General features: G+C 44.0%; 1 protein-coding gene across 1 annotated transcript in view; it reads left to right on the forward strand.

Moving 5' to 3' along the window:
- sp2 (sp2 transcription factor) overlaps nucleotides 1-16,736 on the forward strand; it is a 30,102-nt gene extending 13,366 nt beyond the window's left edge. The window contains exons 5-9 of the mRNA XM_085788028.1: nucleotides 3,392-3,607; nucleotides 6,152-6,518; nucleotides 8,718-8,895; nucleotides 12,004-12,197; nucleotides 16,538-16,736. Of these exons, the coding sequence (XP_085644154.1) occupies nucleotides 3,392-3,607; nucleotides 6,152-6,518; nucleotides 8,718-8,895; nucleotides 12,004-12,197; nucleotides 16,538-16,638 (1,056 nt within the window). The 3' untranslated portion in view covers nucleotides 16,639-16,736. The remainder of the gene's footprint in view (nucleotides 1-3,391; nucleotides 3,608-6,151; nucleotides 6,519-8,717; nucleotides 8,896-12,003; nucleotides 12,198-16,537) is intronic.
- Nucleotides 16,737-17,112: the final 376 nt, after the last annotated feature.

A 17,112-nucleotide genomic window follows, 5' to 3' on the forward strand; every position in this document is an offset into this window, starting at 1 on the left:
AAGGTGTGCGTTCCACCTGGCCGCCGCCATGCTGGGTACCGAACACTGAGTTAACCTCTATTCAGCTCAGTGCAGCCACGTCCTCTCTGACCAGAAGACTGCTGCCTGATGTAGTTTGGATATGGATATTTCTCATTTTGATGGCCTTGCCTTGAACGCACACACCTCCAGCACCTTCTGACCTTTTCCGCTCTCTCTCCCGTTAAAAGTGAATCTCGCTCACCCAGTGGACCTCTCTCTCTCCTCGTCTCTCTCTCTCTCTCTCTCTCTCTCTCTCTCTGGTCTCCCGTCAGGTAAAAGCTGCTGTTTATTCCTCAGATGAAGCTCATGTTGAGCCTCTCCGGTACAGTTATCCATCACTGCTGTTGAATTAGCCGCTAATCAAAAGCTGTCGCCACTCTGTTTCATCTATCGCTCTGATTTCTCTTTTCTGTGCTGCGCTGATCAGAGCGGCGTCCCTAGCAACGGTGTATTTTACTTAGCAACGATCTGTTAAACAGGAATAACAGACTGTTAAATGCAAAATCAAGATGTAAATAAATATCAGAAATATCAATAAATTATCGGAATACGACATTCAACAGAGCCATGTAATAAAAAAAAGCTTTATCCACTATTTTTGTGAGATTTGATGTCACAGCCCATAGACTGCCTTTGGAAGTCGGTACCCAAGATGGCGCTGTGACCGGCTGCGAACGCTGTGTGACGTCACGTGATATCTATCTATTGGTGCAGAGGCAGGTTGAAAGACAGCCTTCATCCCGCCCCCTGGACTGAGCCGAGGTCTACCGCTCGTTACCAGACTAGACATGTTAAAGGGATAGTTCAACATTTTGGCAAATTGGCCCATTGCCATAATCGCTATAGTCATAGCAGTAGGTTCATTACCTTTAATTGTAGGTGTAAGCTATTTTCAGTACGGCGGAGCGCAGCAGCTGGCTGCTCAGAGCTACGCTATGGAGGCTAAGGGAATTTCTTGGTTTCCCTCATTAAACTCATCAAATTCAACATCCCAAAACTCCACAGCGCTTTTGTAGACAAGTTGTGACCTGCACAACCACCACGCTATGAGATAATGACGGAACGATACGAAACGGAGCCGTTTTCGAGGTAAATACAGGGTAAATACGGAGACTGCTTGCTGAAAAACTGTCCCTGAACGCAACGCGCATCAGCGGTTTTGTATGAATTTACCTCGAAAACGGCTCCGTTTCGTATCGTTCCATCATTATCTCATAGCGTGGTGATTGTGCAGCTCACAACTTGTCTACAAAAGCGCTGTGGAGTTTTGGGATTTTGAATTTGATGAGTTTAATGAGGGAAACCAAGAAATTCCCTTAACCTCCATAGCGTAGCTCTGAGCAGCTCACGGCTCTGCTCCGCCGTACTGAAAATAGCTTACACCTACAATTAAAGGTAATGAACCTACTGCTATGACTATAGCGATTATGGCAATGGGCCAATTTGCCAAAATGTTGAACTATCCCTTTAATGATATAGTCGGCTAACATTGTGTAGGAATTACTCCCATCTAGCGCAGCGGTTGTATGTCACTAGTAAGTCTTATAATAAATGAGTGGATAAATTAATAAATAGAAAAAGCAGCTACAAGTAAAAAACAAATAAACTAAAAAGAGTGAAAAGTGTTTATCAAAACACAGTTGGACTTTAACTGTTGTTTCCTTCAGGATTTAATCAACTTGTTCAGTTCTGCTGCCACCAAGTGGACGAAGAGGAAACTAACCTCTACTCCTCCTTTTTCTCTTCCTCCTTTTCCTCTTCCCCCTTCCTCTCCTCCCTCATCCTTCTTCCTCTCTCCTCCCCTCTTCCTCCTCTTCTTTCCCCTCCTCCTCCTTTTCCTTCCTCCTTCTTGACCTTTTTCTCTTCTTCCTCCTCCTCCTTCTTCTTCTTCCTCCTCCTTCTTCTCATCTTCCTCCTTTTTATTCTCCTCCTCCTCCTCCTTTTCCTCCTCCTCTTCCTTCTTCACATTTTCTTCCTCATTCCTCTCCATCTCTTCTTCCTCCTCCCCTCCTCCTCCTCCTCTCTCCTCCTCCTCTTCTTTTTCCTCTTCTTCTTCCTCCTCCCTCTTCTCCTCTTCCTCCTTTTTATTCTCCTCCCCCTCCTCTTCCTCCTCTTCTTTCTCATCCTTCTCTTCTTCTTCCTCCCCTCCTCTCTCCCCTTCCCTCCTCTCTCCTCCTCCTCCCCCCTCCTCCTCCTCTTCTCTTTCCTCTTCTTCTTCCTCCTCCTTCTTCTCCTCTTCCTCCTTTTTATTCTCCTCCCCTCCTCCTCTTCCTCCTCCACATTTTATTCCTAATTCCTCTCCCTCCTCCTCCTCTTCTTTCTCATCCTTCTCTTCTTCTTCCTCTTTCCTCTCCTCCCCCCTCTTCCTCCCTCTTCTCCTTTTCCTCCTCCTCCTCCTCCACCTGTTCTTCCTCCTCCTTTCCCTCCTCCTCTTCCTTCTCCACGTTTTCTTCCTCATTCCTCTCCTCCCCTCCTCCTCTTCTTTTTCCTCTTCTTCTCCCTCCTCTTCTTCTCCTCTTCCTCCTTTTTATTCTCCTCCCCTCCTCCTCTTCTTCTCCCTCCTCCTTCTTCTCCTCTTCCTCCTTTTTATTCTCCTCCCCCTCCTCTTCCTCCCTCTTCTCCTTTTCCTCCTCCTCTTCCTTCTTCACATTTTCTTCCTCTTTCCTCTCCACCTCTTCTTCCTCCTCCCTCCTCCTCCTTTTCCTCCCTCTCCTCCTCCTCTTCTTCCTCATTTTCCTCCTCTCCTCTACCTATTCTTCCTCCTCCTTGTTCCTCTCCTCGCCCTCTTCCTCCTCCTTCTTCACATGCCCCCCCCTCCTCCTCTTCCTCCTCCTTCTTCTCCTCCTCCTCCTCCTCCTCCTCTTCTTTTTCCTCTTCTTCTTCTTCCTCCTTCTTCTCCTCTTCCTCCTTTTTATTCTCCTCCCCCTCCTCTTCCTCCCTCTTCTCCTTTTCCTCCTCCTCTTCCTTCTTCACATTTTCTTCCTCATTCCTCTCCACCTCTTCTTCCTCCTCCCTCCTCCTCTTCTTCCTCCTTGTTCCTCTCCTTGCCCTCTTCCTCCTTCTCTCTTTCTCTTTCTCCTCCTCCTCCTCCTCTCCCTCCTCTTTCCTCTCCTCCTCCTCTTCTTCCTCATTTTCCTCCTCTCCTCTACCTATCCTTCCTCCTCTCCCTCCTCTCTCCTCCTCCTCCCCCCTCCTCCTCCTCTTTTTCCTCTTCTTCTTCCTCCCCCCTCCTCCTCCTCCTCCTCTTCCTCCTCTCCCTCCTCTCTCCTCCTCTCTCCTCCCCTCCTCTCCCTCCACTCTCCTCCTCCTCCTCCTCTCTCCTCCCCTCCTCTCTCCTCCTCCTCTCCCCCTCTCCCTCCTCCCCCCCCAGGCGGGCGGTAACCTCCTGATCGTCCAGTCTCCGGGGCAACCAGCGATGGTGCAGCAGCTGCAGCTGATGAAGCCTCCCGAGGCTCCGATGGTCCAGATTCCTCCTCAGGCCCTGAAGGTGGTGCAGGCGGCGTCCGCCACGCTGCCGCCCGTCCCCCAGAGGGCGCCGCCGTCCGGCCTGCAGCTGGCCGCCGCAGCCGAGCCCACACCCACGCAGGTACCAACCAATCAATCAATCAATCAATCAATCAATCAATCAATCAATCAATCAATACGTTTATTTGGCGATTAATTTGCAGAAGCAGGAGCACACGAGACCAGGGTATCCGCGGGGTCTTGAAAAGTATTAAAAGGTGATAAATCAATTTTGGGAAAATGAAGACCCTTAAAAAGTACGACTTTATAAAGTCTTAAATATTGAAGGTATTTTTTCTGAATTAGCTGTCCAAGAGTTTGAGTCCTAAAAAACATTGTGAAAGTGTGTGAATTTATTCATTTTATTAAAAAACAAAGATGAACCGGTTCATGAAAAAGAAAAGAAGATTGTTGTTTTTGTTTTTTGAGAGTGGAGCAATGTTATTTTTATTATTATTATAAACTTTGCCTTTTATTTCTTATCCCAGCCTATTTTGAATTCTGTTGTATCATAGTGGTCTATAGTCTTTATCACAAACTAAAACTGTTCAGTTAAAAGTGTCACTGATGTAAATGGTTACAGCTTGAAGTGGCAGTGAGGTGTTGAAAAATGTTGAGAAGGTCTTGAAAAAGTCTTAAAAAGGTTTTAGAATTAACTTCAAGATTCCTGTATAAACCCTGGAGACAAAATATACAAAACACATGGCATAATAAAATTACTACAGACCGAATCTCCTTGTTGTTTACATTCTACTTCCTGGTAGAAAACCAGCTGTAATTTGAATGAGATCAATAGTAATGAACGAGAGTTTAGCTATATATCATATTTTTCACGTCCTATCACCGTTTAGACAAATCTGAAATGATTGAAGAAACATTACTATTTCTGTGTGTGTGTTTTGTGTTGCTATGTGTTGTATTTATTCAGTTTGGGGGGAATCACAGTGTCTAGAAAGCATCAGTGGCTGCAGCTGACAGGGACAGCTGACTCATGCTGGTTTTCTACCCGGAAGTAGTTGTAAACAACAAGGCGATTCGGTCTCCGCGAACTTCAGTATGTGACAGTTTTCAAAAGTGCTGTTCGATTTTGCCCAAAAATAAAATCTCGATTTTCTTCTCTGAAAAATCGATTTCCGATTATGATTATGATTTTTTTGTTAAATGACAAACTATTTTGTGCGCTGTTTGTGTCTTTTTAAATGGACCTAATGGACCGTGAGAGCTGTAACCCACTCTGCATCTTGTGCTGCTGTGGGCTGAAACACCGAAACATTACCACAATAGGCGTGTTCCGACTCCACAGCTGCACCTGTGCGTCAACGGCACGCGCACTGGTTGGTGGATAAATCTCCACAAAGGCGCACCATTCCCGCGGCGGAAATGTAATCAATAGGGGTGTCACGATTCTCCAAATCCTCAATTCGATTTGATTTTCGATTTTAGGGTCACAATTCGATTCGATTCTCGATTTTTTTTCTTTTTCTTACAGCACAGAGGCCTTTGCTATTTTCAGACTAGTCTAGTCTACGATCATTGGTTTTATTCATCAAATTTTGTACAGTAAATCTTATTTCAAAAGATGGGCTACATATAAGTGATGCAATTTCCATAATGTATCACATTAGGCACTAATGGTCACATTTAAATAATTTCTTTACAATATAAAGGTAACATGCCCCCAAAAATCATGATCCAGGGGCCAAAATTGCCCCCAAGGTTTTGAAACAAATATATTTATATCTGTACATTATCATAATTTAATTTTCATTAATTTACCGTTGTGTCTCATTATTCTCCTGATGTCGGCTTAATGTAATGTAAACGAGATGATGCGCTGATACGGAGAGTCATGTGACAGACAGCGGGGCAGAGCTGCAGCTGCAGCTGCCATGGACCTGATGATCAGGTCCTGATCAGACTGATGATCAGGTCCATGCGGCTCTCAGTGCTTGTCGGTGCTGTGTAGTTACTGTGTCTCCCTCCTGTTTCCCAGGTAGCAGGGGGACAATAGCCCACCAGGGCTGGGTGATAAAACGCTAGAAATGGTGAAATAACTTTTCTTCGATAGAAATATGAGACGTGGTCGATAGTTTTCATTCATCCATGTTTTGGCAAATAGCCAATGATATTGAGAGTTCCGCTGCGCCGAACCAATCATGTGGCTGGAATAGAGCCAGTCAACATGTGCATTTGTTTGGGTTGCTGCAGACGTGCACAGCAGCTGACACCGCCGGTAAAAAAAAAAAAAAAAAAGAGAGAGAGGGAGAGAGAGAGAGAGAGAATGAGTGAGTGTTGTCTCGAAATAAAAAGTAAAGGAGAACTCGGACCAGTGACTGACAAGACGCTTGGTGCGCAATGGGGACAACGGGCAGTTGTAGCTTTGCGGGCGGGGGGGGGGGGTCGATCCTCTCTTTGACTTCGATGCTCGAGATCGTGACGTCATTTCGATCGATTTCGATAAAAAATCGAAATCGTGACACCCCTAGTGTACAGTATATACAGCAGAGGGAAAGGACGCCAGTAGATGTTACAGAGAAGTCAGAGAACTGCCCCTTTACTCCGCCCGGCGCCGGCCTCTGATTGGCTGCTGAGCCACAGCGGTGATGACGTCATCTTCTCCCCTCAGATCCTCTTTAAGACGGCGTCCGGCGAGTGGCAGTCGGTTCTGCTCCAGGACCCGGTCTCCACGACGACGACCCCCACCACGTCGGTCTGCGCCACCGTCGCCTCCGCCGCCGCCATCGCCACGACGACCACCACCGCCAGCCCCCCCATGGCGGCGGCGGCGGCGGCGGCGCTCCCTCTCCCGCTCGGCGCCAAGAAGCCTCTGGCGGGCGGCAGGAAGGAGAGGACGCTGGCTAAGATCGCCCCGGCCGGAGGCATGATGGCGCTCAACACGCAGCCGTTGCCCGCGGCAACGACGGCCGTCCAGACCATCAGCATCAACGGAGTCCAGGTGCAGGGCGTCCCCGTCACCATCACCAACGCCGGAGGTGAGTCCCTGATTGGTCGGAGCCGTCCACCTACGTCTCTTGGCTGAAAACCAGAAACTTTGGAACATAATTGTCGTATATTCGCGTCGCCGCCGGAGTGAGTGGTTTTGATTTTGTGTCGTTTATTTGTTACGTCTTTGGTGTGAAAAGGCCCGAGGACAGAATATTTTTTATTTTTTATTTATAAGCTCAGTATAACCAGGGGTTAAAGTTCTCCGTCGCCACGACGGATTTCCGTCAATGAGAAAAAAATGAGGGGAGAAAAAAAAGGCTCCACGTGTTTTTGTTGTGGTTTACTAACGCTGCTCTCAACCAATAAAACTAGCCAGGACCGTGGTATTAACCTAGTGGTTCTCAACGGGGAGGTGGGGGGGCGGCGCGAGCACAGGAGGGGAGGGTGGAGGTAATTTCTCCTGCATCAGTGAAGTAAAAATGTAAGAGTATGGGGGATATTTTTGTATGGGGATTTATTTTATCTGGCAACCCTGGCCTGCCTGCACGTATGAGCCCGGTAGGCTGCATAGTAGCGCTGGGTCTCCTGCAGCTGTTGACGTCGGCAGAGCGGACCTGTTGGTCATGTTGGTCCGCCGCCGCGCATTCGGTTTCGTTTTTTTTTTTTTACCGTGCATGTCCGCGGTGCACCACTGCACGGACAAACAGCAGAGGAAACGGGCCCTTGAATGGCTGGTTCAGACCATAGACTGTAAAAGGTCCAGACCCCTAGATTAATGCCTTGAGATTTGTTTTTGCTCCCCACTAGACCAGTTCTGAGTTCAGTTTAAGTTTCATACACTCCAGCCATTCTGGCCTTGTTGCCTTACAATGATAGGAACCTCAGTCAGTAGCTACTCAATGTTTTTTTTTCTGAAACAGACCTACACCAGAATGAACACCAGAGTACACCAGAATGCTTCATTTATGTGTTAAAGTCACAATTTTTTTTCTGGGGGGGTGCCCCCAGACCCCCCTACAGGGGTTTGGTGACTCAGCTTTTTGACCACTTCAGAGTTTGCAGCAGTGTGCATCTTCAGGTTTATGCATATACAGAATCATTTATAGAAGAATCAAAGAACAACACTTTTAGAACAAGGTTCCTTCATCAGGTTTAAAATACAAGGCAAAAATGACGACAATAATGCACGGACGAGGGGGGGGGGGCTTGCAAAAATAATTTCAGTCAAAAGATTTTTTTTTGCTTTAACCCCTGTATAACACAAGTGAATGAACTGATGTATTGAATTTAGGGCTGACCCAAAAAATGTGAAGCTTTGTTCGTTGCCATGGTAATCGATCATGAAGTCCGTGATCGTTTTTTTTTTTTTTCTTCTTCCTTTTTTCCTTTTTGACACCGGTTCTCATCGGCACTTGTTACATTAAAATGAGCAGGCGACTTGGCGTCCTGGAAACCTGCCTGGTTTTGGAGACATGCAGAGTTTGTTTGCCATTACTTTCATTATTTACGCTACGATCGCCAGTGGTGTAGTGGCCGTTGGACGCGGGGGTGCGTTGTCCCCCCAGTCTTTTTTTAGGAGGAACTAAGCAGGATTTTCCCGTGGCTATGCTACAAAATTTTTACCTTAATTAAAAAGCTCTGTAGTAATTGTGATAGTTAACTACATGACTTGTAACTTGTCAGGAGTGAGAACGGAGGCTCAGACTTATCACACTGGTAGATTGCTTAGCCTGCGTTTCACAGCCAAAACAACCAACCAATCAGGCGAGAACCCTACTTGCCAATTAGAAGCGAAAAAGGAGCCCATCTAGCCAATCAGAGGTGAAAAGGGCGGGACCTTCCCCTACGATTTTATGTCCGCGAAGCTTCGATTATCAAAATATGACAATCGGGTCAGCCCTAATTGAATTATTGAGGCAGGACGTGTAACACAACTATACAACAACTATAACAACAACACACGTCGTACTGAAGCTCTAATGTCATTAAACAGCTGGAAACATGTAAAAACTTAAGATTCCTGGTGGAGAGAGTGTGTGTATGCGTGTGTGTGTACGTAGGTGTGTGTGTGCGTGTGTGTGTGAGCTCCATCTGGTCCTTCGTCTCCTCGTATCTTTCATGTGTCTCTCATGTTCACGTCTCCATTAATCTTTGATCCGTGGCTCTAATGAGACGTTTGGAGGCTGCGTGGCGGCTCACCGTGTGTGTGTGTGTGTGTGTGTGTGTGTGTGTGTGTGTGCGTGCAGGCCAGCAGCACCTCACGGTGCAGACGCTGCAGGGCGGGGGGCTGCAGCTGGCCGCGGCGCAGGGCCAGCCCCCCCTCCAGGTGGACCAGACCCTGACTCTGGAGCTGCCGGGGCAACCGGGGGAGAAGAAGAGACGCATGGCCTGCACCTGCCCCAACTGCAAGGACGCAGACAAGAGGTGAGGAGGAACTGCAGCGTTAACTCGGCTGCAGCGTCTTCTCTTTCATTAATAAGAGAGTTTATAAACCATAAAACTTCAAATAATGGCCGAGTCCCAATTTCCCACCGGGTGTAGCAAAATCATTTTTGTATTAAACACCCATCCCTAAAAAATGCCGGGTCAAACACTGTTTTTCTGGTTGCCAAAAAATATTCTATGCAAATATAGCACAGCATACTTAAAGGACAATTCCGGTCGAATTCAACACGGGGGTGTATTTTCATATCATTTTAGGTCTAAAAGAATGAATCTGAAGATTTTCAGTTTAATGTCTCCTGTTTTGCGGTAGTTGTGTCTGTCCCCGCATCGCCACGGCAGCGATGAATGGGAGTGGATGTAAGTTCTGCTGCTTAGGCTGTTTCCAACCCTCAAAGCCGCAATTTTTTTCCACAGACAGCATCAGATGGAGACTCAAACATGCAGCCAGAAGTTTATTTACTTCAACAAGTCGACATGTTTGTAAAACTAGATCTAATTCAAAGTCTCCCGGAGTCTCGCGCGAGCCCGAAGTTGCAGTGCTGGTGTGTTCAGGCGCAGTCGGAGCTACCGCTTGTGTCATAAACACAGGAATATCAACTCTTTACTTGCTTGAAGTGTACATTTTTCCCCACAGACAGCGTCAGGTGGCTACTCAAAGATGCGCCGAGAAGTTTTTTTTACTTGAAGCAAGTAAAGAGTTGATATTCCTGTGTTTATGACACAACGGGAGCTTTTCCCACTGCACCTGAACACACCGCGCACGGCAACTGGGTCTCGCACGAGACTCCGGGAGACTTTGAATTAGATCTAGTTTTACAAACATGTCGGCTTGTTGAAGTAAATAAACTTCTGGCTGCATGTTTGAGTCTCCATCTGACGCTGTCTGTGGCTTTGAGGGATGGAAACAGCCTAAACAGCAGAACTTACATCCACTCCCATTCATTGTTGCCGTGGCGATGCGGGGACAGACACAACTACCGCAAAACAAGAGCGATTAAACTGAAAATCTTCAGATTCCTTCTTTTAGACCTAAAATGATATGAAAATACACCCCCGAGTTGAATTCGACCGGAATTGTCCTTTAAAGGTGTAGTACAGAAATGGCCGTTTGTCCTGTTTGTCGCGCCGAGTTGTCACGAGCTGCAACACGAGTTTACCCGAGTGAGGAAAACTAATTTGATTGGTCGTTATCGAGCGGGCGGGATATTCAAAGCTTGGGGCGAGACCGAGCTCCGTGTGTGCGTGTGTGTGTGTGTGTGTCTCAGACATTTGAATGACGGATGACGGATCCAATATCAGTGGCTGGTGAATCGTGCGCCTGCATTATCCAATGCGAAAAAAAAATACACACTTTCATCCGGGATTTACTCAAAAATAGAATTTTGCACAAAGTTTGGCCTACATCGTCTGATAGATGAGTTATTACACTAATTTTATGATCCAGAGTGGGATCAAATTCAGTTTTCTTTTCTGTACACCTTTAAACACAAACAAATAACCTTAAATGAATTGGAAAGGGTCACGAGACATTAATGACGGCCGAGGACCGACGAGACGCCTCTGGGCTGGTTGCTGGTCGCTCCTCGTTTTAAATGACTTATTACTCCTTTTAAAAGTAGCGTAAACAATTTACTGTTCTGATTATTTGTACGCTTATTTATTTAGTTACCTTATGTTGCATTATTATTAGTTACTTCATTCTATCAAAAATAAAGGACGGTGGAGCGAGCCAACACTGTAGCTCAGGACAGGTGCTGAAGTGTGGGAGAGAAGGGGAGAGACTGGGCGTCCGCGGGGTTTTTGCAACTTGGGGCCGATCAGGAAGGGCGGAGGACCGACATGACGGGGGGTCTCGGTCTTCTGGTACCTGACTCCTCCAGATCTGGAATGGAGACACACTATTAATAAACGCCTGTTGATTTTAGTGATTTAAGCAAATAAACGCCCGGGCCTTTATTTGGTGTTTTACGGTAATGTCTATTTCAGTGTGCCGTCATTCCTTAAAGGTGTACAGAAAAGAAAATTGAATTTGAGCCCACTCTGGGTCATAAAATTAGTGTAATAACTCATCTATCAGACGATGTAGGTCAAACTTTGTGCAAAATTCTATTTTTGAGTAAATCCGGGATGAAAGTGTGTATTTTTTTTCCACATTGGATAATGCAGGCGCACGGATTATATGTCAGCCTGTACACGATTCACCAGCCACTGATATTGGATCCGTCATCCGTCATTCAAACGTCTGAGACACACACACACACGGAGCTCGGTCTCACCCCAAGATTTGAATATCCCGCCCGCTCGATAACGACCAATCAAATTTGATTTCCTTACTCGGGTAAACTCGTGTTGCAACGTGACAAACAGGACATTTCTGTAGTACACCTTTAATTTCCTCATGTGGCGTACAGCAGCCAACCCTCAACCTGAATATGAAACACAAATACATCAGTTCAAGGTCCGATAAAGAAATATTATATACAGTATTTTCAAAATAATAGCTCACACAATAATTTCTCTCACCTGGTTAAAGTGATTTCTGCCCCAGAACTTGTGAGTATCCACATCAGGGCTGTAAGACGTCACTTTGATTTTTTACGACTGCAAGCTCTCTCATACTGTACGTTTGATGTAGTCCATGGTGGTAAAACACACAGATGTTGATGTAAAAACACTCCGATAATAATCTTTTTGACATGAGTTTGGTCTGTATGAAGACACAAATGAAGAGTTAAGATGTGGACACAGGATTAAAGCTTGAAAATACAGTTTTCATTTCATCGAGTCTAAAGACAAACAGCTGAAAACACAAAAACACAACTATAAAACCTGCACATATTAAACATAAAACAACAAACTGCTCATCACCGTGTCTTCAGGTGGCATTATTAAAAAAAACTTTATTGATAAAAGACAAAAAAACAAATGAATTCTTAAACCTGTTCAACCTACTTCTTCATTTAGATCCTTTAAAAACCGTCTGATGTTTGACTCGATGCTCCTGAGATCTGCATGTTTACCTGTGTGTGTGTGTGTGTGTGTGTGTGTGTGTGTGTGTGTGTGTGTCTCTGTGTGTGTGTGTGTCAGGCCGGGGGAGGTGGGGAAGAGGAAGCACATCTGTCACGTTCCCGGCTGTGAGAAGACGTTCAGGAAAACGTCGCTGCTCCGAGCTCACGTCCGGCTGCACACCGGAGAGAGGCCGTTCGTCTGCAACTGGGTTTTCTGCGGGAAACGTTTCACACGCAGCGACGAGCTGCAGCGGCACGCAAGGACACACACAGGTGCTGCACACACACACACACACACAATTATCCAGTTATTTGATCTTTAAAAGGCTTAGTTACACCAACCTGCAGCTCGAAACCACATACTATACTGCTAGTACGTACTGATTTGGCCAAAATGTAGTATGCAGTATGCAGTATGCGAACAAAAGCAAAATCTGCAGTATGCGAAAAGTTCCCGGATGTCGTACTGATTCGGAAAATATCTCCAGTATGCATCTGACCAGTCTACATCGCCTACTGTATCCCACAATGCAATGCTCCCCTGACGTCCTAACGTAACCAGAGCGTAACCAAAGACGGTAGTGTAGCCGTGTAGCGTAACTATAGTTTAATAAAATAAAACTTAATGCAGACTGATCGGTTCATTGTAAAATATTTATTTATTTTTTGTAAATGTGGTGATTTCTGTACGTAACGTTAGGCTCCAGAGCCCCGAGGCAGCGCTGCTCTTCTGTCCAATACACACAGGAAGCTTCACTTTACATTCACACTAACTAATGCTACTGCCACAATTGAGATTTCATCAATGAGACCAACATTTATCTCCTAGAAATACTTTAACCAGCCGGTGGTAAACCTCTAAAAACCTGTGGGTAAGTTAATTAGCGATGGTTTTCTCCCCCGGGATGAGGACGGAGGTTGGCCGGCCGAGCAGCTCTGCAGACCGGCTGCTGGAGCTTCACTTCTCCAAAAAACATCGGAGCAAACTTCTAAACAGCCGTCGTTTGGATAAACTGGCCGTATATTTGGGATCTAAACAGTTACTTTCTCGCATGAAAAAATATTAAAACTTAATAAAGTTACATAATTACAGCGCTAGAGCGAGAAATAAAACAGCTTTTAGCCTGTTTTACAGCTACTGCTACCGGTTGCCGTGAAATGCATTCTGGGAAACTCGTATACTGCATACTGCGGTGATAACGGTGTCGGTCTGCTCAAGTAGTATACTGAATCCCACATTCAGTATACAGTATACAGTACATATAATGCAGTATGTAGTAGGCAGTACGGTAGTATGCGGTTTAGAAAACAGCCATAGTTTTGAGTTCATAAGCTCCTTTTATTTATTTTTTTATTTTTTTTCAACTCTCTTTATTGATTTTTCTCATTTTGAACATAGAACACATCAGACACAACAGACATCTTACACATTTACACGTACACCTTTACATAAAAAGGGTCATTTAAATCGTATTAACTTATGTATCTCAAAATGAAAAATAGACAGATGAAGGGGATTAATTTAAAAATAAAAAAAAGGAAATAAAAAAGATTATACGTACCCAAATGTATACATTCTTCAAAAGTAAAAAAAAAAAAAAAAAAAGGGAGACATACTGTAAACTAAACAGAGACAGGGAAAAATAAATATGTGTATGTATATATAAAAAATAAAATAAAATACAAAGTCTTTCCTTCTAGAAGAGCATTTCTATAGCTTGCCCTCAGACTATGTTGTGGTTAAAATAATCAATAAACGGTTGCCAAATACTATTGAACTTTCTTTCCTGATTTTTCAGTGAAAATCTGATTTTCTCCAGCTCTAAATGTCTCATAACATCTGTCATAAGATTTGAATAAGTTGGAGCTGCCTTTTGTTTCCAATTAAGTAATATCAACCTTCGTGCAAGTAGGCTGACAAACGAAACCATGTTATCCTCCCTGTTATAAGCTCCTTTTATACTCTTGTATTTGATACTAATGATATAAAAAGGCTGCAATAAGAGTATAAATATACAGGTGACCGGGGTAAATATGGAAAGAGTTAGTGAGAACAAAGTCTTAGGAGTAATTATCGATGATATGTTAACCCTCTATGGTACCATGTTGCCCTCAGGCAGCAACGTACCACTTTTTGTCCTGTCACATCTCCACAATTCATCCCATTTAATGCTGTAATACTTTAAAAAAGAGAAGAGACCTTAGAGAACCAATAACAAGGCTTTAATTTATCACATGACTTTCAAGAAGCCACTGAAACCCTTTTTGCAGACTTTTTCAAAGGGTTCAAAGGTTTGCCATTTTGCTCCACTAAAACGGTCTGAAAACATACAGTAACTTCCTGGCCCTTTTTCATCTGGAAAAAAATATATTTACACTAATAGATTAGTAAAGTTTAATTTTTAATAGTTCCATGCAATTTATTTACTTATTAAATAATGGAAACTTGTTAAAATGCACCTGTTGCCCCAAAGCAACAACGTACCATTATAGAAAATTGCAATGTTGCCTTGAGGCAACAGTGGACCATTATGGAATCAAAATTACATTATGAGACTATGGTAGTGTGTGTTTAGGTGTAAATATAATGTTCAGAAACATATAATTCATCATAATTTAGTTTTTTTTCCTTAATAAATGTGATTTTGGATGCAGTAAAGTAAACATCAGGCTATTATGACGATGATGACGAAGATGAGAGTGAGAATTGGGATGAGGATGAGGCCAGTGAAGGTGAAAGTCTACAGAGACTGGTGTTTCTAAAACAGTAGATGATGAACCGTAATGGTACAATGTTGCCTACAGTCAACAAATCCCAAAAACTTCCAAAAATAAATAATTTTTAAAAATGTCTTTAGATTATGTTTATTTAGTCTATTTTGAGACATAAAAACACTCCAAACATTTTTTCCCCCACTGGCATCATGATGCGTACCATAGAGGGTTAAGCTGGAGACCACTGCACATAAAACACTTGCAAAACCAGTTGGCCAGGAGTGAGTCCGTAGACTCCGTACTATGGAAAGCTCAAAAATGATTAAATCAGAAGTCTCTCCATGTGATATATTCAGCATTAGTATCAACACATTTGCAATACAGTGCAGAAGTGTGGGGGAAACACGTACAAAAGTGTCACGCACCCCCTGTTCACACTTCAGAAAAGAGCCGTGAGAATCCTGCACTATGCCCAGTACAGAGCATCAATGCAAAAATCCTCAAACTACACGACTTCATCAACTACGAAACTCTGCAGATTATGTACAGACCTTCCGCATAACTTACACGGTTTGTTCATAGACAGAGAAGTGACACACAATCTGAGAGGAAACATGTTATTTAGGCAGAGGAGAGAGAGAACTACTAAAGCTAAAATCCTTCTCTATCTCAGTCACTGGTGTCAAACAGTGGAACAAACTAGATGATGAGACTTGTGGGTTTTTAAAAAAGAAATACCAAACTCTATTCTAGACAATTATAAACTGATTTAAACCCAGAGAAAGGGGTTTGGAGGTCTGGAGAGTCCAGACCGCAGCTCTGCTGTTGTATCACTAAGCTAAGAAAGAAAAATTGTGATGAAATGAATGTGTTCTGAATGGTGATGGGGGCGGGAGCTGATAAGCTTTATACTTCTCCCGTTTTCCCTTTCGGTCATGTTGCTTGTATTGTGGAACTGAAATTGTGTGTGAGGAAGTCTGATTCAATTAACATGTCCAAAATAAATAAATAAATAAATAAACCACAAGGAAATCAACTGTAAATAGTCAGGTTGTAATGATGATTTGTTTTCCAGTGCTGAGTACTATCTTGTATAGGACGAATCTCCTTGTTGTTTACAACTACTTCCTGGTAGAAAACCAGCATGAGAACAATAGTGACGGACGAGAGTTTCACTATCTAATTTTTCATGTCACTATATCACCGTTTAGACTAATCTGATGTTTGTAAAGTTTATAAAACCAATGATTGGACAAACATTACTATTTCTGTGTGCACATTTTTGTAATTAGTCATGGTTATCATAGATTAGCCGGGCTAACGGTTAGCTACCTGTTTAACTTTAATAACTCAATAAACGCTCCATGAAAAAATATTTTCTCCAGCGGATATCTGAGTTCCAACATGACTGAGCTAACTGGAGTAGTTTCATGTCGTGTCCCACAACGGGAGGGTTTTAACAGCTGACGTCCTGCTGTTAGCTTAGCTACCGTTAGCTTAGCTACCGTTAGCTTAGCTACCGTTAGCTTAGCTACCGCTAGCTGTCCCTGTCAGCTGAGCCACTGATGCTTTCTAGACACTGTGATTCCCCCAAACTGAATAAATACAACACATAGCAACACAAAACACACACACAGAAATAGTAATGTTTCTTCAATCATTTCAGATTTGTCTAAACGGTGATAGGGCGTGAAAAATATGATATATAGCTAAACTCTCGTTCGTTACTATTGATCTCATTCAAATTACGTGCTGGTTTTCTACCCGGAAGTAGAATGTAAACAACAAGGAGATTCGGTCTATATTATCTTTCTTCATGTTAAACTCTGCTCCATTGATCTGATGTTGAACCGTTGCCTCACTTCTTCTCCTTCTTCTCCTCCGTTTCCCCCCTTTAGGAGACAAGCGCTTCGAGTGCAGCCAGTGTCAGAAACGCTTCATGAGGAGCGACCACCTGGCGAAACATTACAAGACTCACATAAACACCAAGAACCTGTGAACTCACTCACACTCAGACTCAGACTCACTCTATAGACACTCAGACCAACCAACTCTCTCTCTCCGAGACTTGAAGACTGACGGTGTGAGAGGAGGAAGAGGAGGAGGAGGAGGAGGAGGAGCTGACGACACCGGTGGAGGGAGTGTGTGTGTGTGCGTGTGTGTGTGTGTGTGTGACTTTATCCCATAGTGGGAAAATACTCCAACAAACAGCAAACGGTCCCTGTACCCACTCAGTCGCTCCTCGCTCCTCTAGGACTCGGTGTCGTCGTGTGGTGAAACAAAACAAAACAAATCCCTCCTGGTGGACTTCAAACTGATCCAACACATCGATTAATAATAGATTATTTCTCTTTTTTTTGGTTTTTTTTGGCTCCTCCCTCTGGTCTGAGCCGGATAAGGAGACGATATCGACAAGGAGGAGGAGATTTTTCTACTTATTTCAAGTGAAAATGTGTTTGAAACAAGTGAAAAT

Source organism: Trachurus japonicus, chromosome 1, assembly GCF_045865225.1.
Source record: "Trachurus japonicus isolate A0001 chromosome 1, Traja_1.0".
Taxonomy (NCBI): Eukaryota; Metazoa; Chordata; class Actinopteri; order Carangiformes; family Carangidae; genus Trachurus; species Trachurus japonicus.